The 26,132-nt window shown below is 45.2% G+C and overlaps 1 protein-coding gene across 1 annotated transcript; it reads right to left on the bottom strand.

The window, feature by feature from the left end:
- Positions 1-1,775: 1,775 nt before the first annotated feature.
- On the bottom strand, positions 1,776-26,132 carry LOC147615334 (uncharacterized). The gene is made up of 8 exons (XM_086779416.1): positions 25,379-26,132; positions 7,533-7,672; positions 7,308-7,407; positions 7,100-7,198; positions 6,664-7,011; positions 2,650-2,742; positions 2,347-2,553; positions 1,776-2,188 (listed from the first exon to the last, which is right to left on the bottom strand). The coding sequence occupies exons 1-8, from the start codon at positions 25,730-25,732 to the stop codon at positions 1,883-1,885; spliced, it is 1,647 nt and encodes a 548-aa protein (XP_086635542.1). The 5' UTR covers positions 25,733-26,132; the 3' UTR covers positions 1,776-1,882.

The following is a 26,132-nucleotide window of genomic DNA, read 5'->3' as shown; positions in this document are numbered from 1 at the left end:
AAAGAGATGTGTGCGGAGACAAGGGAGGCAACAGTATGGGTAGCCAGATAGCAAGCATGCAAGGCCTAAGCAAGGCCAACAACCCTCCATCTTCTCTCTACAGCTCTATCTACTCTTGTATAAAGATTAAAGTGGATTCGTTAAGCTCACTCCAACATTAAGGTATAAGGAAGGCCTTGCTGTGTTACATGATCATATCGATTGCATGCTACATCGTGCGGAGGCAAGGGAGGCAACAATATGGGCAGCAAGATAGCAAGCATGCAAGGCCTAAGCAAGGCCGACAATCTCCCACATGTTAAAACGTAATATATTGTTACTTGTCGTGAGATGACATGATTGAAAGTGCTCGACCAGCTCTATGGTGCATATCTATACGTGCATACCCAAATCGTCATAATCATTTGCTTCTTCTCAACACCAACCTTCTACAAAGCGTTTCTGTACATGTGGGCTAGCTGAGATATCTTCAACAATGCTTGGACTATGATTTGACATCTTCATTTCTCAAATCACCTTATGTAGTGGAGATTCAATTGTAACACTTTCTTCTATATATACAAATTAGTAGTTAAAACTCATAGGTCCTTGTGGCGACGCAGACAAGAAAGGTAAGTTTGTCACTGGACACAGAGTGGTCTCTCCATGTTCAGGAACCTTGTATGACCTACTTGGATCTTTTCCTTTTAGGAAAGGAACATTATATGGACACCGTGCAACCGAGGTTAGATGCAATCATAGTAGCAACGAAACCAGTTTCAAATCATATGAAACCGACCGAAACTTTTACGAAACGTTTCAAAATATGAAACTCGTTTTTTATTCACCTAAAATTTTTAAGGCGCAAAAACCTTACATGCCAATTTCTTACATACACATTTCCGAGGCGCATTTTTTCTTGTTGCTTGCTACTCGACTTGCACGCGCACGTCCTTTCCTGCCTACTGATGACTGGTCAACCATCTTAAGAAGGACACTTCTGCCTTGGCCATGGCCTAAATACATATTTTCATGTATATTCTAAACTTATATTTTTTGATTTTTTGTATGAAGCTTTTTTTTGACATTCCTTTTTTGCTTGGTAGTGACTAGTTGACCATCTCAACAAGGATGCTTAAGCCTAAATACATATTTTCATGTATATTCTATATTGAAAAATATATATATATATTTGCATTTTTTGTATGAAACTTTTTTTGGACGTTTCAAAAAAATATGAAACTTTTGAAACCTTTTTGAAACCCGTTTCAAATCAAGCGTTTCTGAAACTCCTGGTGACTATGGATGCAATGAAGTGGGGGAAGATGCAACACACCTCACACTGTGTCACCCATAATGCATGCATAGGATAGGCAGCAAAGGTCACCTAGCAGAGATGTGTGCGCAGTCAAGGCGGACAGCAATACATCCAATGCAGCCCCTCAGATGTTGAAACGTAATATGTCAACATTTATAACAGGCCGACATGATTAAAAGTGTCCGAGCAGCTTTATGGTGCGTATATGTACGTGCATAGCCAAATCATCATAATCATCTACTTCTCAACACAAGCCTTCAACATAGCATTTCTCTACACCTCGGATCTTCAGCACTGCTTGGCCTGCGATTTGACATCTTCATTTCTCAGTCACTTTTTGTACTGGGAATTCAGTTGTTGTACATAATACACATCAGTAGTTTAGAACTCTTGTGTGCGTTGTATGTGTTTGATTCTGCTGGTCACATAGGCACAAGTGTCATACAAACATAGCAGCAACGTGTCCAGATGCTTTGACTTAAAGAACAAGTGTAAAATTGATGTGAAACTAAATGATTAAATCAATATCATGATGACCCTCTCTAGAATCACCCATTAAAAAATCGAGCCAGTACTAGTTTGATTTTAAAGACCATGAAAAGCTTCAGCTTTCAACTTCTCTAGAATTTCTAAATGGCTGCTTAACGAGCTTTCATCCGATTTTTCGTGTGAGCTTGTGATGTCCCTTGATGTATTTGAGGGCAAAGGTCCAGCACCAACAGCTAAGGGCTGGCCCACAGGATTCAACAAACTGTTGCTGGGGGGTTGGTCAGGCGATACACCCCGGTTCAAAAAGCGCTTGATCAATCCTCTTAAAAACGGAGCCATGGTCTCCGGTTCATGCTCATTGAAGTACATGATACCCCCCATACAAAGGCAAAAAAGTGCTACCTGCACATGTATAGACTCTTAATTAGTATCCAAACAACCCCCCCCAAACCCCAAACCCCAAACCCCCTCCTCCCCGCACCCCCCCCCCCTTGCAGGCATGTGCATGGACACACACACACACACACAAACCAACTAAGACCCAAAACTTGCATACTTACTTCGGCATGCCTGATATTTGGTAGCAGGTGCCTGTTTACCAATATATACCAGAGTGAGTCAGCCGCCCGGGGGAGAACATATAGCGCAAGTTCTGCTCTTCGGCTCTTCCTCTCCAGGAGAACGGACAGGGCAGCTATAGCACCCCCAAACCAGTATACCAATTTATGGTCCTTAACAACAACTTTCCTTTGCAAGCATATGTAACCCTGGTCAAATACAAATTCCACACATTAGCAGTGACATCATTGGCCACAGTAGGAAGGTGCTCAGTAAAATCTATAGCTCCAACTTTTAGTCCTTACTTGATATATACCGACAAAAGTGGAAAGGAAGCACGTAGACCGGACAGCTCCTCTGAAGGCATTCCAGAATGTGTGCACGGGAGCTTGCATGAACTGCAATATGAACTAGTCACACTATTAGATAGCTCACATTTTTACTCTAGCATCACTGTATATGTTCAATTTCGGATAAATAAACATCATAAATTGCTACATTTAAAATCACAAGAACCTCTACATCAACCTACCATGCAGTGATGCATCATCTTACAGGGTGGGAAAAAGTTTGCTCTGATACCACTGTAAAGCTTTTATAGCTTTATTAACATGATTAAGACTTAATTAACAAACATAAGACATGCTGATAGAAAGATTGAGTTATTTGCATTGAGACAGGGGCCTTTCTTAAATAGAGGCCGAAAGGGTACAAGTGAAGAGACACATCCCTGGGAAGAAGGGGTGTGGCTCTTGAATCAACGGTTATGTCCTTTGGACTTAGGGGTGTGTCTTTTAATGAATAGACATGTCCTTTGATAGTGACCCATGTGTAAGGGTGTGACCCTTCACAGGTGTCCTTTCAGTTAATAAGGGATTAAGGAGTAATTAAGGAGAGATTAAGAGAGTTAGTCACAATCGTGACAGTTAGAACTGCCCTCCACTTAAAGAGTTTTGGGTGTGGGTTTCGATGGAGAGTAGTCGCTGTCGGTCCTGAGACGCAGCTGCGCCGGATGGGCACGTATCTTGGCCTCCAATATTTGCTTGTCAGTATCACTTTGCAAGCCTTCTGCTAAATTGTCAGCCCTTTGTGTGAATAGACTCACAATGTTGGACAAGATCTTAGGTGTGGTTTTTGAGAAGGGACTCATTCTCTGATTGTATGGCTTCCATCCACTCTTATCCTCCATCTCCATAAGAGTTTGTAGGATTTTGAATCCTGATCACCATCATCTTCAAGCCTTAGTTGATGAAAGTTGTTGAAGCTTAGCAAGTTACTGATTTAGGAGGGAAGCTACAATTTGAGGCCAAGGTGTGAGAAACCCTAAGGAAACCAACCCGGAGGCAGTGAGACATGAGCTGGAAGGAAAGCCGGCACCTCATGAAAGGGGTGACTGTGCTTGATGCAACTGTGCAAAAAAGACCTGTCCTCAGTGGGCCACAGCTACAGGGAAAGGGAGTCGAGATGCCCAAACCCTAACCCTAACCCTAAAAATAGTCCAAACCCTAACCCTAAAATCAGCCCGCCCAAACCCTAAAATTGGGTGTAGCAAGTGTTGAATGGAAGAGCATGAGAGAATGCCCCATTTAATTTTACCCGATTTTGCCAATTTTGCTTGATTAAGCATTTTTCCCCAATTTTCATTTTTAAAAAAAATGGTGGGAAGCAGAGACTCACATCAGGGTTCCATCTAAGTGCTTGTAGGCTTCCACTACTGGAGGTCCTGATCGCACTCCGTTCAGGCTGAATACCTCTCCAAGCAAGGGGCGCCACCCTTCGTTTTCTAAAGCCATGACTCTTCACGTTTTTTTTTAAACGTGACGTTTCACACAAACAAAAAAAAAGCCTTATAACTTAAGGCTTATACTTAAGCCTTTCATACACGTGGCCTCAACCAGCCACGTGAGCAAATCGGCAGCCAGCACCCAACGGCAACGACCAGCGAAAGGCAACCCGCCAGCGCAAAGAAACCCGGCAGCGACCAGCGCGCACCAAAAAAAAAAGAGAATCCAACGGCCAGCCCCCGACCAGCGCATTTACAAAAAAAAAAAACCATACACTTACCTTACGGGTTCCTACGAAACGGCGCCTGCCTTGGTCTTCTACGCGCCAACTTCCTGCCGCCTCCCTTCCTCGAAAGCAGCCTTCTTCATTGCTAGGCTCCTGCGGTCTATGTTGGTGTTTGGACCAGCCACGTGTAGTTGGTGTTCTCCGTGGCTTGATGGCTATTACCTTGGTGCTTCTTCTCCAGCAATACTATTTATTATGGCAACCTCCTTCAGGTGTGATTTTTCCATTTTCTTGAGTATACACATTTCACATAAAGTGGAGTATTAACATATCAGCAACCCGCCATTTCATTCTTTTGCGGTCTCTCCACTCCTCCGGGGCCAATACTCCTTTTTTACGAGATCAAAAGCACCTCTCCGATCACGTGGACACACACTACCCTCTTCTCCGACGGCTTATGGCAGAGGAAACCTATGACTTCAGTTATTTACAAGATACACCCTCTCAGTCCATAGTGCCCTCTCCTACCCATGTTTCTTCACCAGTCCCAGCCCCAGCCCCAGCCCCTATTCCAGTGAGTGTGCCCCCCTTTTTCCAGCCCACTCATTACCGCATACAGATAGCCACACCGACTTCTCACCTCCGAGAATTCGACGTGTGGGTGATCCATGTTCATACTTCTGCACAGGATCTGGATCATTATTGTTTAATACTCAAGCGTCATCCTTATCTGGGCGCTATCCTCCCCGAGTGTAGCATCATTTTTCATGAATATTGCACTTATTCTGAGGACATTCATCCATCTTCATTCGTAGAAGGGGATGTCATGTGCATGCACATGGACATGCTAATTCATGGGCTAATCCTTGAAGGGAAACAGAAAATAGATGAATCAGGGCATGAGCAGGACAGAGGGAATCCCAAGAAGAGCATCCTGAGGATGCAATATCTGGCGGACAAGGTAATGAAAACGATTTATGGACTGATCAGCAACAGGTACAATATTATGGATATTTTCTGCTGGCCAAAAATCAATAGGACCATTCAGTCCTTTATGGGCTCTCTCTCTTCTCTCCATCTCTTGCTTGCGTTTTGCATCAGGTCGTTCCAAGACAGGTGTTTAGGGTTGAAAGAAGACTCCTAGAGCTTCCGCATGTGACATCACTGCCCAGCTATCACCCACATTGCATGGTTGTGCCACCTTGCTTTGGCACCTAAACTTTTCCTCCCTCCCTCTCTTATCTTTGCATATCTACTGTACAGCCAGCTATGCCCATAGATGCTCATCTTTTGGTTCATTTTAATCCACAAATATTATGAGTTTAAGGTTTGTCATCTAGAACTCCAGTTGAGCAGATTCTCTAACTGTAAAACTACCTCCTAATGGATACCTAGGATGATGGGATGATGAGATCATAAAAATGACCATGGACCTGCCTCACCTACTGTAGAACACAGCCTAATGGATGTTCATGTAAGAATAGGAAGATGCAGTGTAACCACTTCTTATTCATGCAGAAGGATCTTATTACTGACACCAGTTATCCAACACCTAACAGAATAACAGAATAAAGAACAAAAGATAACTTTTTTGCTAAGTTTCTTGTACTACAGATGGCTGAATCACTTCATGTAGAGGAATATCATTGGCTAAAATGGGACCGTGCTGTAGACAGGATGCTGCTTGCAATGTATGGTGAGGCTGGAGGATGAAGTGAGGAAGTTAGGGAGGGTCTCAGCTAGTGCTGGTGGTCTTAAGGTTGGCTTGCTACCGGATCAGGTTGGCCCTTTCCCGATGTGCTCTCCCTTTGGGGGCTTCCATAGCCGGAGGTGTCTAGATTAGGAACCACAGGGTGGGTGCCCATATGAGCTTGCAGCTCCATGCATGCAGCATGTGTCATGCATGTGCCCACTGCTACTAAACTTTGTTTTGCCGAGGATTGGGATTTTCACTGGTTCCCAAGGATCTCTTTTTCACAACAGACAAGATATGATCAGGTATGATGGCATAAATCACACATGGATGCAACGAGGCAGCCATACTTCTGGGCATCTCATAGATTTGAGCTAGTTGGAACCCTATGCAGGGATGACTACCTTAATACCAGGTGGATATGAAGTCTGCTTTCATCAATGAGAATTTCCCAGAGGTCTATGCAAGTAGACTTTGTATTCCCCAATTCAAAAATGCAAGGTATGTATGTGTAGTAGAGTGCCTTTTTGAGCGTGCAGCAACTTGACTTGATAATGATACTTCAATGACAGAATCCTTTGTCTTTCAGGGGGAAAAGAACTCAAGTACACCTTACCTTTTGAAGGTTCAAGACGACAAACGGTACAAATGTGAGAGACATGTAGAGTGGGAATGTTTTCTTGAACGTGGAACGTGCTGCGTTGCTTGATTGTCCCATGCAAGAAAATGTGTCTGGGTGGATTGCCGAGCAAGGAATAAGACGACAACTTGGGTCCAATTCAATTTGTGCACCACTGCTTCTGCTTGAAACAAATGCTGATAAAGCCTCTACATCGATAGGTTCCCCTCTGCAAGTGTCACGAACTGCCTTCAGCACTGGTTTTGCAATTGGTCCCGTTCTAACAATGAACTCAAGGTATGACTCCGGCAATGTCTCGGGACGCATAACATATGCATACATAACCTATGAAGACAGCACATACATGTGAGCTCTATGAACACTTGCATACAATTTCTCAATACAAGGAAAGGCTAACTAAGAATCTCCATACCTGAGCACATGCCAGAGAAAATAACAAGGTGTCACCATGCTGCCATTGACTTCCCCAAAAGTGGAACTTGTTCTTTGCTTTTGCGGAGTTGTAAACACACTGCTCAATAAAGGAGTTGCAGTGTTTTTGCTGAGTTCTTAAGTTGATATGATAGTAAAGGCACTTGCATACTATGCTTCAAAAACACAAGAAATTAGTGTCATACTACCTGTGCAAGCCTGGCAAGAAGGTACAATGCGAAGGTCCGCCTCCTGCTAGGATCATCCAAAGCCAGAATGGAAAGACCAGCAACACCACCTGCAATGAATCTATGGGTACCAAGCAGGAAAGATCATGATAAGCTACTTGACAAGAACTTTAAGAATGAATGATATCAATAAGCTCCGCAAGATTTTAGCTTTCTTAAACAATACGTAAGCACAAGGCTGCATACTCGTTCAAAGAGGTTTCCTTCTTCCTCAGCCTTCGCAAAATGCAACACATTCCATGATAACAGCCAGTGAAACCACCAAAAAGTAGACCAATACGGCATGCTTCCTCCCTCACAATCAAATCCTTCTCTGATACAAGCAGCTGAAAAGTCCAAGAAAATTGTTCCTTGGTAAGCATACATCAAACCATTAAATAAGCTGGAAGGAGCCCAACATTCAACAATGTTTCATGTGATCTCAGTTCAAAGTCTTCATAACTCTAGTCTTCTAGGACCACTGTTGATTAATTTAGAGATGGAAATACTTCTCTTCAAATTTCTAAAGTTTGGTAGGAACAGAGAAGGTTATCAACCTAGAAATGGGTACAAAAGTAAAAATAAATGTTTATTTTCATTATCCCAATCTCTCCAAGGTCATCTTTTGCACTAACTATCAATAAAGTTTTGTAGGCTAAAGCTGGTTGAGAGATTCTTGTTAACCATATTGGTACAGCCAGTGAAACCACCAAACAATAAACCAATATGGCATGCTTCCTCCCTCACAATCAGATCCTCCTCTGATACGAGCAGCTGAAGAGTCCAAGAAAAATGTTCCTTGGTAAGCATACATCAAACCATTAAATACGCTGGAAGAAGCCCAACATTCAACAATGTTTCATGTGATCTCAGTTCAAGGTCTTCGTAACTCTGGTCTTCTAGGACCACCGTTGGAAATGGCAAATTAATTTAGAGATGGAAATACTTCTGTCACATGCAGAAGCTCTAGGAGTCTTCCTTCAGCCCTAAACACCATCCTAGAACAACTTGATGCAAAACGCAAGCAAAAGATGGAGAGGAGAGAGAGAGATAGCTGAGTATTCAGTATATTCATATGGTACAAAAAGGATGTACAATCTTGCAGCCATAGGCTGCCTCATGAAAAGGTAGAAAACCTAATCTAAGCCTATTCTAGTGACTCAATCCCAAGGAGGGACTGAATACTCAAAAACCAACCTCCTGGGAGCTTCTTCCATGTCTTGTGTTCCTTTCCTTGGACTGTGCACCTTCATCTGGGACTGAATCAGTGTTTAGCCTTGTTGAGCAAGATACTCTAATACCAATGTCACATGCGGAAGCTTTGGGAGTCTTCTTTCAGCCCTAAACACCATCCTGGAACAACCTAATGCAAAACGTAAGCAAGAGATGGAGAGAAGAGACAGAGATAGCTGAGTATTCAATATATTCATATGGTACAAAAAGGATGTACAATCTTGCAACCATAGGCTGCCTCATGAAAAGGTAGAAGCCCTAATCTAAGCCTATTCTAGTGCTCAATCCCAAGGAGGGACTGAATACTCAAAACGATGAGCAATTGTGCCTTAAATAGGCCTTGGCAATTCCTAGTGGACTGGCCAACTGCTGTCAGCCAGGTCCTAGACAAATCCCAATGAATCTGCTGCAACTAACAGGTGTCTTTTCCCCTTCATGCACTGGCAGACAGCCTCGCTTGTCCATCATCAATCCTTCCCTACCCATACCAGCAACATATGCTCCTGATCTCGTTCTAATCTCATTCTTGATCTTGCTACCCTCCAAGGGAATAGCTCTGGGTTAAGCCTATATACCTAGATGAATCCAAGAACATGCCCAAATTCACCTTATAAGAAAGTGCAATTTATAACCTCATGGTAGTCATCCACAAGACAATAAACCATCAACTCCATCATGCATAGTATGGACTAGATACTACGACATCCCCACTAACGTCATCAGTGCCCGATAGTGGGTGTAGAACTTGGTATCAATATATGCTCCCACACACACACACCCCACGCGCGCACACAGCATACATTCATACAAAGGTCTGTGTACTGAGTTTCTGTCAAAGCTCCGGAGATACACGGCAAACTCAGCCATAATGAAGCCTAGCACCGAGGATCATAACAAATAGAAAGAATTATTACAAAAAAGGTAGTTGATAGGGCATATGCACCACTAAAGATAGAAAGAATTAACACAATATCAACTGGCTGCAACTTGGACAAAAACTTCACAATGACATGTCTTGCACATGACAACTTCTCTTCAAATTTCCAAAGTTTTGTAGGAACAAAGAAGGTTATCAACCTAGAAATGAGTATAAAAGTAAAAATAAATGTTTATTCTCATCATCCCACTCTCTCCAAGGTCATCTTTTGTTGATAAAGTTGTTTAGGCTAAAGCTGGTTGTTGAGAGATGTTAACCATATTGGTACACGTCCGAGTCATCATCAAATTAGAGTACCCATTTGATTGGTTGGACGTTAAATATTCCAGTAACTCAAAGATTCATGCCCAGATCTTCTATTAATTATTCTGGTCAGTTTACCCAGATCAGTATGATTCACAAATTGCTTTTTTCTAGGTTTTGTTAAGCAAAGTGGCAAAAATAGAGAACTTGCCTCTATAGTTGCAAGCAACAGAAACAGCAACATAAATGGATGATGTCTTCGCAATAGAAATGGCTTCAAACTAGGAAACGGAAAAGGCTAGGAAACGACATGTCTTTAACATTATATTGTGGATATAATTAGAAAAGATGAAAATAGTTGAAAGAAATAGAGAGAAGAAACTTGGGATATATCATAATCCAATAAAGATAAGAAAATTTGGGGAAAATCAAAACTTATCATGGGAAAATTGTGGGAAAAATCACGAGTGCGATTAGGAAACGAGGAAACAGAAATGACTTCTCTTGAGAAGCAGAGTTTCAACTTTTGGCTAGGAAATAGCCGTTTCTTGTTAGTATGCTTGCCTCTGTCAGAATACGCAGCGGAGATGATGACCAAATCTGGAAACACAAGAGCAAGTGCAGAAAATAGACAGCAATGGAAAGAGAGGCGTGTAACTCTACTATGTATACACAAGAAGATCCCGAATACAATACACAAATGGCAAGGGGCTGTGGGGCCATTTTATATGGCCCCAAGAATGCAGTTAGCCTGCATCAGGGACAGCCGACAGGACACCAAAAGAGCCCACGACCTGCACACAGCAGTCGGCCTGCATAAAAAGGTCCACGACCTGTCTAGACCAGTCGGCCAGCTCTAGAATGTGAACACAAGCATTATGATGCAGTCGGCCAGCAACTGGGTCCTCGTGCCATCACAGGGCAGCCTCCTGTGAAAATACGCAGCAGAGATGATAACCAAATCTGAGACCACAAGAGCAAGTAGATTGCAGAAAATAGACAGCACAAGAGAAAGAGAGAGATATGTGTGTAACTCTGCTCTATATACACAAGATCCCGAAGTGAAAACAAGATAAAATGGAAAGGGGCTATGGGGCCATTTTATATGGCCCTAGACAAGCAGTCGGCCTGTAGAAAGGCAGCCGACAGGGACTGAATTCTCCACGACCAGCAAAATGCACTAGTCAGCCAGCAACTGTGAGAGGTCGTGGACTTGAAGGATCAATCGGCCAGCTCATGGGCCCTCCTGCCAACACAGGGCAACCACCCAAGCCAAGAAAATAGGGAAAAATGGGGAAAAAATACGGGGAGTGAGGAAAAATGAGAAAACACCTACAAAGGGAGGCACACCCACAACAAAGGCCCTGGTGTCTAGTAAAGACAAGAGATGACTTCTAACACCCCCTCTCAGCTCCTGGCTGTGAAACCAACCCTAGGGAGCTGAAGTGCCGCCTGAGCATAGCCTAAGGTAGAGACTTCGTGTGAAGAGGTCCGTCGCATTGTCCTCCGTTGAACAATAAAGTAGCAAAATGTCACCAACCAAGATCTTCTCACGTACAAAGTGATACTGTATCTCTATGTGCTTGGTCCGGGCATGGAAGACCGGGTTCCGAGCAATAGCTATACAACTCTGGTTATCACACTGGCCGACTGTGGGCTCCTTCTGTGGAAACCCAATCTCGCCTAGCAGCCTCCGCAGCCACACAACCTCGCAAGCAGCACCACAAGCAGCCCGGTACTCTGCCTCTATCGAAGATAGGGCAATAGTTGGCTGCCTCTTACTGCTCCAAGAAACTGCTCCTGAGCCGAGGGTAAAACTGTAACCTGAAGTAGATCTCCTCGTGTCTGGATCTCCTCCCCACTCCAACCTTGGAGTCTGACTCCATCCCCTCCTGTGTAGAAGAGTCCTAGATCCTTCGTACTCTGTAGATACCTCAAGATCCGCAATCCTACGTCCCAATGCGACTTCAATGGTGTCTGCATAAAAGAGCTCAACAGCCCCACGGAGAAGCTCAAGTCCAATCTTGTCATGTGCACAGTGGGTATCTACCGTGTGCTATACGCATGCAAGACTAGTTTCGAGGCTTGGGGAAGCTTGGAACTAGGCAGGCTGATTGACGAGCTGAGTTAGGGATATACTAACGGGCGGGCACCCAAGTATGGACGGGCGGGCGGCCAAGTGTGGACGTCCGATGACCGGCCAAGAGCCTATAAAAGGGTGGCCAAGGTTAGTTATTGTATTATAGAGAGTCTCGCGAGTTTGTGAGAGCTCTATGGTCTTGGAGCCTGGATCTAGTGCAGACGTGCACCTGCTTTATGCAGCCGAGGCCGGCAGCAATCTCGAGGCCCGCGAGGGCAGCTTCGTGGCGGTATGGGACGTCACGAGGATGAGATTGGTCGGTACGTCAACCTAGTTAGCTCAGCTCGTGGCTCGGTGGGGACAGCCAAGTCTGTGGGCTTGCCCACGGCTGTCATGGTTGGGAGGTGAGTAAGGCCTGCACCCCCTTGCTTGTTTGTTGTTCGTTTGTTTGCAGGATTCGAGTTTCGAACCAAGATCGATCACGAGGGGATCTGTGTGGATTGACAGTGGTATCAGAGCATACCTCGTGAACGAGCAAGTCGGTAGGTAGAGAAGAAGAGGTCGAAGTACGGTATGTGTTAAAAAAGCTTGCTGTTTTTTCTGTGCATACTGCAGATTTCAGTTTTGTATGTGTTTTTTCTTCATCAAAGAATCCCATGTTGATGGGAGATGGTAGTTTTGATAGGGTTGATTGCTTTTGCAAAGAAGAGGTCTTGTGTGCAGTTGCATAACTTGCAGGGAGAGAAAACAGACAAAAAAAGAAGAAAAAAGCACGTTTATTGCTTTTCATTGATTTTCGTTGAACGAACGAGTGGGAGAGAGCGAAGTATGGGAGGCGTAGGCATTGTATAAGCTGTTGTGGTTGACGTGTTGCAGGCGGCTAGCTTGCAGCCGGCCAAGCATGCGAAGGCGCCTAAGGCCATGTAGGCCTGCGTAGTCGGGCAGGCCAGCGCTCACGTCAGGCGGGCTGGTGCCAGGCCAGGCCGGCGCCCAGGCCAGGCAAGGCGGGCTGATTCCCAGGCCCGGCCAGCGCTCAGGCCAAACACGGCAGGTCCCCACGCAAGCTGGCAAGCTGGCACGGGTACACGCAGGACACGCAGGCGACGTCAGCAGCAGCTGGCGACGGAATCTACGCCTGGCAGCTAATACAGGCGCCAGCAGCTCACCGACAGGTGAATCCTGGAGGGGAAAAAAAAAACACAAGGAAAGCACGTTTTTTAGCTTTCGTTTTTTTTAAAGTTTAAAATTTCAAAGTTTTAAAAAGACACCTCCAAGGTTCAAAAGGTTTTCAAGGTTTTATTTTTTTTAGACAAGAGAATATATATATCCATATATATATATATATTAAAAATATATATATATATATATATTTATTCAAGAAAGAAAAAAAGAAAAAAAAACACAAAAGCTAAAGCAAAAGCTAAGTCTAGCTTTTCGAGCTTTTTTGGCTTTTGGAAAACCTTTATTAACCCCCTCAAGTGGGCTTCTTGCCACACATCTCTCGAGTTCTCAAGTTCTCAAGTTTTCAAGCTCTCAAGCTCTCGAGTTCGTTCGCACTTTCATTGTGCAAAGATCGAATTTTCTCTCCGCGTACCCTCTTCACGATGTCGACCCAAGAATCAGAGTTGGAGCCCCTCGTGGAACGCGAAGGCTTGCCGGCTACGGAAGGCACTGATGTCGATCTTTTTGACGAGTTTGTGTCAAAATCAGATTTCCAAGAGTTCAAAGTAGCTCTCGAAGCTTCTTCGACGGAACGTCAGGCACAAATCGCAGCCCAGACGCAGGCTTTGCAGAACTCCATCGCTCTCTTGACCACTACCCTCTCTACTTTCTCGGGAATGGATACCTTGGCTTCTGCTTTAGGCCCCAATATTACTCCGGAACCGTTCGGGGGCGAGCAAAAGCAGAGAACCAAGGAGATCGTGGACACTTGGCTACATAAGTGGCAAGTTCACTTTCAGTTTCATCCATATGATGATGGAAAGAAGATACAATTAGCAGCAGGTTTCCTGTCCGGCAAAGCTTTGCTTTGGTGGAAGGAATTAAACCCAAAGCCAACGACTTGGGCACAATTCGAAGACATTTTCAAGAAAGAATTCCTCAAGAAAGAGGATGACTACGATGTTGTTGCCCGGTTTTCAGCTTTGACCATGACCGCGCAGCACCTCACTTATGAGGTCTATCTCCAGAAATTTCGTGACTTGCAGATGAAGGCTACAAAGATGGATCCCACTACTCTGTTGGGGTTTTTCGTAGCTGGTTTACCCGACTCGTACCGATTACAGGTTAAAAATAACAAATGTAAAACTTTGGACGAGGCCATTCATTCAGCTCGTATCTATGATGATACGATGGTCTTTTCCAAGTCAAAACCCGTTACCGAGCAGGGGAACAAGCATAAAAGAAAGTTCTCCGCATCTATGGCTAACACGACTGAAGGTAAGTCTTCGGACCAACCTTCGAAGAATACAAGTTCGACACCCGCGAAGAAGAAACGACTCCTTCGGGCTTTGAAGCTCAAGAAGGAAGGACGTTGTTTTATCTGCGAAGAAAAAGGACATATGCGTAATGAGTGCCCAAAGCAAAAGGGTACCAAGTCAAACGCAGGACCCAAGCCAAAGGCAGCTAACCAGTTGTCTTTGACAGGTACGTCAATTACTGTACTTTCTCGCCCTAGTACTTGTTCTGATTGTCTGTTCAATTCTAAGGTATTTGGCATGCATGATCTTCTCCGAGTTTATGGAGAAGTGAATGGCCATAAAATTCACATTCTTTTAGACCCTGGCAGTTCGCATAACTTTGTTAACTACAAACTTGTGCAGAAATTGAGTCTTGACACGACACTCAGCGACCATACCTATGAGGTACGTCTACCTGCGGGCAGACAAGTTTGGGATCGCAAGGTCGAGATGCTTCCAATCCAGATTCAGGACTACAACGATACTCTGGAATGCTATGTCATGCATCTCGAAAATGTAGACTTGTTATTAGGGATTGAGTGGTTTAAGACTCTTGATGTCCAGATAGATTGGTCTAGTCATATTTTTTCTTTTCAGCATGGGGACACCAAGTATAGTATTTTAGGTGATTGTATCCATCCCTCTCAGGGACCTCTTGTAAATACAATTGATTTTGGAAATATAATGAATTCTTCTTTGTACACCGCTTTCCATTGTGTATTGATTCCACTTTCTTCTTTTCTCATCCCTTCATTGGATGTGAATGAATTAAGTGTGTTTGAAAGCAAAGAATTACAGAAGATACTTGATTCGTTTCAAGATGTATTTCCTAAGGAACTGCCATCGGGTTTACCACCTGAACGGGCAGTAGATCATCGTATTGACTTGATCCCTGGTGCTCATCCTGTGAGTATTCCACCTTATAGGATGAGCCAAGCTGAGGAAGATGAGTTGGCTAAACAACTCGAAGATTATTTGAGGATGGGCCAGATCCGTCCAAGTAAATCACCTTGGGGTGCACCTGTGTTGCTTAGGAGAAAGAAGGACAATACTTGGAGAATATGTATAGATTACAAAAGATTGAACAAGCTGACAATTAAGAACCGTTATCCTCTCCCTAGATCAGATGACCTAATTGACCGGTTAGCAGGAGCGAAATATTTCACGAAGATAGATTTACGTACTGGCTATCACCAGATACGTATTCATGAAAGGCATGTCGAAAGAATCGCCTTTCAGACTAGGTATGGCCATTACGAGTTTCTCGTATTACCTTTTGGGTTAACCAATGCTCCAGCCACTTTCCAGCAAATGATGAACGATCTTTTTCGTGAACATTTGGGGAAATTTATGGTGGTGTTCCTGGATGATATTTTGATTTATAGTCGTACTCTTGAGGATCATGTCAGACACCTCACGATTGTCTTATCTCTTTTAAGACAGAATCGACTATATGCTAAATTCAGTAAATGTGAGTTCTTTATGACCGACATCATTTACTTGGGACACAAGATCACTAGAGATGGATTGAGCATTGACTATGACCGAGTTCAGAAGGTTTTGGACTGGCCTATACCGCGAACAGTGAAACAACTTCGTTCTTTTCTCGGTTTTGTTGTTTTTCTTAGGAAATCTGTACGGGAGTACTCTCAGCTCACACTACCGATGACCGACTTATTGAAAGGTCGTGGACGTAAGTCCAATCAGCCTATCACTTGGAATAACGATTTGGATATGGCCTTCAGACTTTTGAAAGATAAAGTCAAGGAAGCACCTATCTTAGCATTGCCTGATCCTAGTCGGCCTTATGTTCTTGAAAATGATGCCAGTGACTATGCTATCGGGACTGCTTTATTTCAAGATGGTAGACCGGTTGCTTTTGAAAGTAAAAAGCTAGACGACACTCAATCTCGTTGGCCAACCCTTGAGAAGGAGCTTTATGCTGTGATTCATGCTCTCAAGGTTTGGAGACATTATTTATATGGCTCCAAGTTTGTGGTATTGACTGATCATCAGTCAATCAAGTATGTGTGTGATGCGGATGATTTGAGAGGCAAGAAAGCTCGTTGGACAGAGTTAATGCAAGATTTTGATTTTGAGATCCGTTATCGGAAAGGGTCCATGAATAATATTGCAGATGCGCTTAGTCGGATTAGAGAGGTGAATACTTTGTCGTTCACCGAGATTTCTACTGACTTATTTCAGTCATTGAGAGGGCTTTGCAGGACTGATAGTTATTTTGGTCCATTTTGGCAGAAGATCCAGGACGGGAGCTCATTGATTGACCAAGACTCGGTGACTGCGCAGTCTACTATTCAGGCTGCAGGAGGTCAGTGGATGATTCGGAATGGTTTACTATTCCGTAATGACAAAATTTGTGTACCACAGATCCCGGACATTAGGTCCAAGATTCTGAGGGAGTGTCATGACGCCCCTTCTGCTGGACACCCTGGGGTACACAGGACGCTATCATTAGTGAAACACACTTTTTATTGGCCAAAGATGAAAGGGTATGTAGAAGATTATGTTCTCAAGAGTCAGATTTGTCAGGCAAATAAAGCTGAACGCTTTAGACAGGCTGGGTTGTTGCATCCTTTGCAAATCCCAGGTAATAAATGGGAAAGTATTTCCATGGATTTTATTACCGGATTACCAAGAACACATCAAGGCCATGATTCTATTTGGGTTGTGGTAGATCGCTTGACAAAGATGGCTAGATTTTTACCGACCCGGAAGACTATTACAGCTACGCAATTAGCTCGGCAGTTTATCGAGCAATTGTTTAGACTATACGGGTTACCGCAGGAGGACATAGTCAGTGACAGGGACTCTAAGTTTACGAGTGACTTTTGGAAATTTGTTTTCGAGAAGTTGGAAACAACTTTGAATTTGAGTTCCTCTGATCATCCTCAATCTGATGGCCAGACTGAAAGAGTGAATCAGATTTTGGAGGATATGCTTAGAGCATATGTATCCAAAAGACAAAGTTCATGGGAGGATTATCTTTCTATGTTAGAATTTGCATATAACAGTACTAAGCATACGAGTACAGGGTTTAGTCCTTTCATGCTTATGTACGGTTTTCAACCAAGATCACCTGTTACAGTAGGATTCTCAGGACTTCAGCATGATGCAGCACGTAATTTTTTGCAAGATATGCAGGAAATGTTACAAGTTGCGAAGGAATCTATTAGAAGTGCTCAAGACCGAGACAGGTTTTATTCTAATAGACATCGTTCACCTAGAGAGTTCTCTGAAGGAACGATGGTGTATTTGCGAGTTCCGAAAGATTCCGAGACTTTACGGACAGGTAGATCTTCGAAATTATCCCCTAGATACTGTGGACCATTTCGTGTTACACGACGGATTGGTTCAGTTGCATATGAATTGGATTTGCCTTCTCATGTGAAAGTTCATCCTGTATTTCGTGTCAGTAGACTTAAGTACTGGGTGGAGCAGATCAGTTAGTTACTCCTCAAGAAATTATAGATGTCCAGGACATGACATTTGTTCCGCACGAACCTGAAAAGATTCTTGGATTTCGTGAACGAAGATTGCATCATACGCTTATCACGGAATACAAGATCAAGTGGAAGGATCGTGTTGAGGAGGACGCTACATGGGAGACATTGACTTCTCTTCAGAGAGATTACCCTGGCTTTTTAGTGAGCTCAGGAGTGAGCTCTTAGAGGAAGGGGAGTATGTCATGTGCACAGTAGGTATCTACCGTGTGCTATACGCATGCAAGACTAGTTTCGAGGCTTGGGGAAGCTTGGAACTAGGCAGGCTGATTGACGAGCTGAGTTAGGGATATACTAACGGGCGGGCACCCAAGTATGGACGGGCGGGCGGCCAAGTGTGGATGCCCGATGACCGGCCAAGAGCCTATAAAAGAGTGGCCAAGGTTAGTTATTGTCTTATAGAGAGTCTCGCGAGTTTGTGAGAGCTCTATGGTCTTGGAGCCTGGATCTAGTGCAGACGTGCACCTGCTTTATGCAGCCGAGGCCGGCAGCAATCTCGAGGCCCGCGAGGGCAGCTTCGTGGTGGTATGGGACGTCACGAGGATGAGATTGGTCGGTACGTCAACCTAGTTAGCTCAGCTCGTGGCTCGGTGGGGACAGCCAAGTCTGTGGGCTTGCCCACGGCTGTCATGTTTGGGAGGTGAGTCAGGCCTGCACCCCCTTGCTTGTTTGTTGTTCGTTTGTTTGCAGGATTCGAGTTTCGAACCAAGATCGATCACGAGGGGATCTGTGGGGATTGACAAATCTGGTGTTCAGCAACCAAATCAGTGAACCAACCAACTTCCGATACTGCGAGGCATCAACTGGCTCACAAGGATCATTAACAGTTAACTTTGTAATTTGGTCCATCGGCGAAGTAATAGGCTTGCAGTTCTCCATCCCAAAGGCCTCAAGCAACTCATGAACATACCGCTACTGAGAGACAAAAAACCCCCTCTGGGTCTGCCAGATCTCCAATCCCAAAAAGAAGTGGAGTAAGCATCTCAAACTGCTTGCCTTCGTCACACCAATGTGCTCCACATGACCGCCGGTGAGAATGAGATCATCCACATAAAGGATGATAATCGAAACCATGCCGCATTCCCGAAAGAGATATAGGTTGGGATCTGCAACCGATCTCTGAAAACCAGTCCGAACAAAGAAGAAATCAATCTTCTGATTCCAAGCCCTGGGAGCCTGTTTAAGACCATAACCCCAAACCAAGAATGATGACAGCCTTCCAAGAAAGATCCAGTAATCCAGTGGTTGGGAATGGCTGCATCAATCTGGGCAATCCTCCGACTAGAGCCTCTCAAATGCTACATGAAATCCAATCTCTGCACCTCGGTGAGGCTCGAAAGCCTCTTCCAAGCCAGCACTGTGGGGCAAAGGGTCTCCCATCCAGCTCAAAGAATATGCATAGCAGTCCCAAGAGGCCTACCATGCACATCTAAGATCAACCCGACAACCACATTTCCTGAAGGGCAACAGTGATAGCATCTCCAATATGATCCCAAAAAAGAATAAAGAAGGCGGGAGAAAGACCATCATCCCTGTCAAAATACGCAACGGAGATGATAACCAAATCTGAGACCACAAGAGCAAGTAGAGTGCAAAAAATAGACAGCACAAGAGAAGGAGAGACATAGGCGTGTAACTCTTCTCTATACACAAGATCCCGAATACGAAAACAAGATACAATGATGTGGGGGCAATGGGGCCATTTTATATGGCCCCATATATCCAGTCGGCCAGTGGAAAAACAGGCCGCCAGCCTCATGACTGGGTCTCCTCCAGTCGGCCAGCCAAAAAAAGTTCTCCACCTCAATAGAATAGTCGGCCAGCTCCATATGCACACGAGTGCATTCGGCCAGCTTCTGGGTCATCCTGCTAGCATAGGGCAGCCACCCACACCATGGAAAAAATAGAGAAAAATGGGAAAAAAATACAGGGAGTGAGGAAAAATGAGAAAACACCTACAAAGGGCGAGCACACCCACAACAGAGGCCCTGGTGTCTGATAAAGACAAGAGATGACTTCTAACACCCCCTCTCAACTCCTGGCTGTGAAATCAACCCTAGGGAGCTGGAGTGCCGCCTTAGCGTAGCCTGAGGTAGAGACTTTGTGAAGAGGTCCACCGCATTGTCCTCCGTCGAACAATAAAGTAGTAAAATGTCACCAACCAAGATCTTCTCACGTACAAAGTGATACTATATCTTTATGTGCTTGGTCCGGGCATGGAAGACCGCGTTCTGAGTAGTAGCTATACAACTCTGGTTATCACACTGGATGACTGTGGGCTCCTTCTGTGGAAACCCAATCTCGCCTAGCAGCCTCCACAGCCACACAACCTCGCAAGCAGCACCACAAGCAGCCCGGTACTCTGCCTCTGTCGAAGATAGGGCAATAGTTGGCTGCCTCTTACTGCTCCAAGAAACTGCTCCTGAGCCAAGGGTAAAGCTGTAACCTAAAGTAGATCTCCTCGTGTCTGGATCTCCTCCCCAATCTGAGTCACTCCAACCTTGGAGTCTGACTCCATCCCCTCCTGTGTAAAAGAGTCCTAGATCCTTCGTACTCTGCAAATACCGCAAGATCCGCAATCCTGCGTGGTCCCAATGAGACTTCAATGGTGTCTGCATAAAAGAGCTCAACAACCCCACGGAGAAGCTCAAGTCCAATCTGGTGTTCAGCAACCAAATCAATGAACCAACCAACTTCCAATACTGCGAGGCATCAACTGGCTCACAAGTATCATTAACAGTTAACTTTGTATTTGGGTCCATCGGCGAAGTAATAGGCTTGCAGTTCTCCATCCCAAAGGCCTCAAGCAACTCATGAACATACCGCTGCTGAGAGACAAAAAAAAACCCTCTGGGTCTGCCAGATCTCCAATCCCAAAAGGAAGTGGAGTAAGCCTAGGTCAGTCATCTTAAACTCCTTTGACAAGGCAGCCTTTGTCACGCCAATGTGCTCCACATGACCGCCGGTGAGAATGAGATCATCCACATAAAGGATGATAATCGTAACCATGCCGCATTCCCGAAAGCAATACAGGTTGGGATCTTCAACCGATCTCTGAAAACCAATCCGAACAAAGAAGGAATCAATCTTCTGATTCCAAGCCTTGGGAGCCTGCTTAAGACCATACAAGGCCTTACGTAACCTGTAAACCATCCCTTCTGATCCTGGAACAACAAAGCCTGGAGGCTGCTCAACATACACCTCCTCCTGCAGGTCACCATTAAGGAACGCAGATTTTACATCCATTTATACATGGGCCACCTCTGAGAAGAAGCAAGGGCTAGAACAGTCCGAATCGTGGTCATCCGTGCTGTCGGTGCAAAGGTACCCTCGTAGTCGATGCCGGGCCGCTGAGCATAACCTTTAGCCACAAGTCTTGCTTTGTGTTTGTCCACCGACCCATTTGACGCATATTTGGTCTTAAATACCCATTTGACGCATATTTGGTCTTAAATACCCATTTGACACCAATGACTAACCGTTTCGACGGCCTCGGTTACCAACTCCCATGTGTTGTTCTTCTCGATGGCATTAAGTTCCACCTACATGGCTTTCCTCCAAGTATCCTGTGAAAGGGCTTCCTTAACGGAAGTGGGTTCCTTGTCCCGCATAATACAAGACATCAAAGCATAGTTTACCTGAAGAAGCTCCGCTGTATTGCTTTTGTCACGGACTCTGTGCGATCTTCGAGGGCCGTCCTCTGTGGTCCACTCGGAGGGTAACTCCGTGACACCTGACTCCCGAAGGGTGTCCATCAACCACCTGGGTACTCGAACAGATTGTGGAGCCTCCTGCCGTTGCGAGGGCTCTATTCCAGCTGCGGGCTCAACCTCCTGTACTGACTGAGATTGATCAACTGGAACAATGGTCTGGGAATCATCATCAGACTCTTCTGGATCTCCAAGAAGTGGCGGCTCCTCGACAGTGGATACTGGAACATGCTCATCAAAGACCACATCCCGGTTGACAACAATCTCATTTCTCTCTGGATCATACAATCTGTATCCCTTGGAAAGAGAATTATACCCCACAAATATAAGCTTGCGAGATTTGGAGTCAAGCTTCCGCCTCTGCTTCTTCGGAATATGTACATACGCATCACTCCCAAAAACACGGAAGTGGAAGACATCAGGTTTCCTGCCAAAGTATGCCTCAAACGAAGTCATATTAGGTACTGAAGTCATTGGAGACCAGTTGAGGGTATGGACAGTCGTTGCCCACAGCCTCTCCCCAAAGTGGACGAGGAAGATCACGATGCTCCAGCATAGTCCTTGCCATCTCCACCATAGTCCTGTTTTTGCATTCTACAACTCCATTCTCTGAAGGCGATCCTGTATTGGCCAGTTCCCTCTTGATGCCATGATCTGCACAAAATCTAAGAAATACATTCGAGGAGAATTCACCCCCTTTGTCAGTCCTGAGAGTCTTTACCTGCAATCCACACTCTTTTTCCATCATCATGTGCCAATCCTTGAACCGTGCAAAAGCTTGGTCCTTCTGTGAAAGAATGTAGACCCTAATGGTGTCCCAAAAGGCCACCCTTTCACCTCTCACGTTTGGTGCATAGATATTCAAGATTCCCAATTTCTGACCCTCATGCATGATCAAGATCCACTACGCTCTAGCAGGGATGATAACACCGTGCCCGATAACATGAGGCATAACAGATGCTACCCCACTGAAATGCAAACACCCCCTCTAGTCCCAACTGCCGAGGACCAGAAGGTGTGGCCAGAAGCATCTTACCAGTTTTGCCACACTGAGATCTATCCAATTTGTGTTCCTGCAACAAAAGTACATCCATAGACCCTCCTGTAACAGCAGGGTGAAGCTTGTCCTTCAGAAGGCGCTTCCTACCACGGGTGGGAAGCCCTCCAAGGCCCTGAACATTCCATGAGACGATACTCATGGAAGAGAAGAGGGTTTGACCCCCGATCTAAGAAGACGATGGGCAGCCTGAGGACGCCTCTCATAATGCTAGAGGACGGGATAATCCACGGGGCAAATTCCACTGACATGCCCTTGTCCGAGGCCCTACACAGTACCTGCATATGTACGAGAAACCTGTTCGCCCCCTGCGGGGCATCAAGGGCAATGGCATCATGCTAAAATCCTACAATACATGATCCCCACTGCACTGAACATCCTGCATATCACCCCCTCCAAGTAGAGAGGACTCAACAAAATCATCCTGATCTGAGATATCATCTCTCTGCAAAGATGCATCAGCTGACACATCCCTCTGAACAAAAAAATCATCTATCTGTACATGATCTGAGGAGACCTTCCCATCAATCACACCAGGGGGGGCGGGCGTGAGAGACAGCTCGCCACACCTGGCAGACTGAAGGACAGGAAGGAACCAAGGGAGGTGGCGCCTGAGAAGCACGCTTACGAGGCCTCCCGCGACCCCGAGCCCGAGGGCAATCTCGAGCAAAGTGACCCTGTTGGTAACAAACCCGGCACTTATCAAGTTTACCTGCAATCTCCATATGTTGCTTCAAAGGGCCACAAGGGCCTGGAAGCAAAACATAGTCCTCAAAGAGCTCAATGTCGCGGGCAAGAACCATGACCCTGGGAACAACATCCGCCGAGGCAGTGACCACCTGGGCAGAAGATGTCGGCAAGGCGTGGGGGGGGGCACTTGAAGAACCAGCCCGAAGGCAGACCCGATGGCCTCTAACATAGGCCAATATGCGCGAGGAAGACCTGGGAATCTGAGAGTAATCGGGAAACGGTTCCGGTCTTCCTCAACAGGGTCAAAATAGCTGGAGTAGGGAAGAAAGAATATCTTCCTCAGGCCCAATGGCAACGGGCTGCCCTTCAAAACCTCTGAGGCTGCGTCCTCATCAGAATCAAAATCCACTTGGAAGAAACCTCTTCCAAGAAACCTGAAATCTCAAAAGTGTGGAGCGAGGTTGGAGGGCAGAGCCGCCAGGACCCAATCCCGAGCCTGGAGACGGGACGGGTGAGATCCAAAGATTCTGGCAATGAGGGTCGTTTTGGAGTCTCTATTTCAGCGTAGAGGACCGCGAGCTCGGCTTCGGAAAAAACAATAGTTCGCCCAGCCGAGGGAGATTGATTAGCCATGATGCTAATCGAAGAAAAAGGCCGACTTGAACCCGGATGAGGAGCAATCCGAACCAAGGGGAAGAGGCAAGCAACCCTTTGCTTTTGGAGAGTCACACTTTCTGTGTGCCTCTGTTGATACATGTGGACATCATCCATGGGCATATGATCATCTGGAGTTGTCTTTTGTCAAAAGCATTGACTAGCTTTTTGATCAAGATCTCAAGATCTAGGGTAAGTATTTGCGATCCCAAGACTCACAATGGGCCAGTATGATTGATTTTTACATTACTGATCAGGTCATCATCTATAAAAGCTGGCAAGGAGTTGGATCTCCTGCCATGATGTGTGTGCCTCTGTTGGTACATGTGGACATCATCTATGGGCATAGGATCATCTGGAGTTGTCTTTTGTCAAAAGCATTGACTAGCTTTTTGATCAAGATCTCAAGATCCAGGGTAAGTACTTGCGATCCCAAGACTCACAATGGGCCAGTATGATTGATTTTTACATTACTAATCAGGTCATCGTCTATAAAACCTGGCAAGGAGTTGGATCTCCTGCCATGATGTATTGACGCACTAACAACAGAATCACTTTGGCCTAGATCAGTGACCTTCAGCAGTATAGCGGCAAGCTTGAAGTGCTTGTTGGTGGCTCAGGACTTACTGTAGACAAAACACAACATTGAAATCCTCCATGTATTGCTGAAAATCTTGGGAAAGCATTCAAATAAAGATTATTCAACTCGAATGGCATCATAAGGAACTCTAAACAGCCAAAGAGATGTGAAATGTGGATAGATCCTCGAGGCATATTTCATGAGATTGCCCAGCAGTTAGCAGGTTGGACAATACCAGGCTCAACAGTGTGCAATTCGCCACAATGTAAGCTTGGCTTGGAGGATTCAAAGTATGAAAATAGGCATTGGCCGAACTTGAGATATACATTATTGGCTAAGAGCTTGATCAGATGAGATTAGAAAGAAAGAAGAAGCTGAGAAGTAATATTAATTCTCCTAGGGGTCAAAATGGCCTTAAGATCAAAAGTAGAACTTCACGATTGAAATATAATGGTAAGAGATGCCCACAGGCATTCCTGGTATTAAAAACAGCAAAGAGGAAGTGTGGCCCGTGGGCAAAGAGGAAGTGTAAGAGATCATACAGTCCTCCACTGCCTTTGATATCTTATATTGGGCACTCAAATAATCGAACAGAAGTCAATGAGCACTTGCCCGAGCGGCTCAGCACAACACTACCCACCCTAACCAAGTGGTCATGGGTTTGAGCCCTGGCACAGTAGGGTTGTGTGTGTGAGTGGTGTAGCTTCTAGCTCGGCTACATCCCTCTCATATAGTCCTACATGCAAGGACCCAAGCTGCGGCCTTGACAGAATTTCTAGAATTCCATATAAATTTTTGTTTGGTAGCGTATCCACATAGCCGTGTCAAGCAATATCAATGTATGAAAAGACATAAGATTCTTCTATGTGTATCTCAAGGTAGAGAGTACCTTGAGGTCAAGGATTGAGCGGTAAGACTTGTTTTTGGCAAGCTTGAAAACTCGGAGGAGGACGCCAATGCCAACGCGGACACCATAAGCAAGGAGGAAGCTCTGGCACAGGCTACCGATGGAATTGGCGATGCATGAGTCACAATGCTGGCAGAGGGGGTGCCTGCCACTGAAGAGGGAGCTGTACCAGTCCTCCTTGTTGGCATGGTTCATATGAAGGTCCTCAATGGCTTCTCTCAAGCTGGCCTCCGCCTCCCTGAGCCTCTTCAAAGCCGCCTCTTTTTCCTTTGATGCTAGGGCGGCCCTCTGTTGGGCCAACTGGCTCTGCCGTATACTCTTGTTGGGCGCTGTCATGATGGAAGAAATTTTTCCTACTAATTTTTCATCATAATCTTTGGCAGATTGCTAGTCTCAAACCGCATACTCTGCAACACGGTGAGCCCATTGAGGAAAAACTCATCAATGTATTAAGATCAACCATAGCTGTGCTCCCGCCCTAAACCCTACCATCGTCGTCATGATCGACCGTAGCTACTGTGCAATCAATCAATCAATCAATCAATCTCTCTCTCTTCTTGCTTGCTTACTGTGTTTGTAAGCACCGCTTTGCCCCTTTCTCCCTCCCGCTTCTTCTGCGCTTTGAAGATTCTTAGGTTGGAACTTGGGGAGGGATGCTGGGACAGAGAGAGAGAGAGAGCGCGGAGTCTCAAGAGCGGACAAATAGATCAAGGCCGACCATGCAGGGTTAAACAAG

Source organism: Cibotium barometz, chromosome 40 (assembly GCF_041138505.1).
Source record: "Cibotium barometz isolate CiBa-2024 chromosome 40, ASM4113850v1, whole genome shotgun sequence".
In the NCBI taxonomy this organism is placed as follows: Eukaryota; Viridiplantae; Streptophyta; class Polypodiopsida; order Cyatheales; family Cibotiaceae; genus Cibotium; species Cibotium barometz.
Note: the sequence above shows the minus strand (reverse complement) of the source record. Positions and strands in the feature narration are given on the sequence as shown.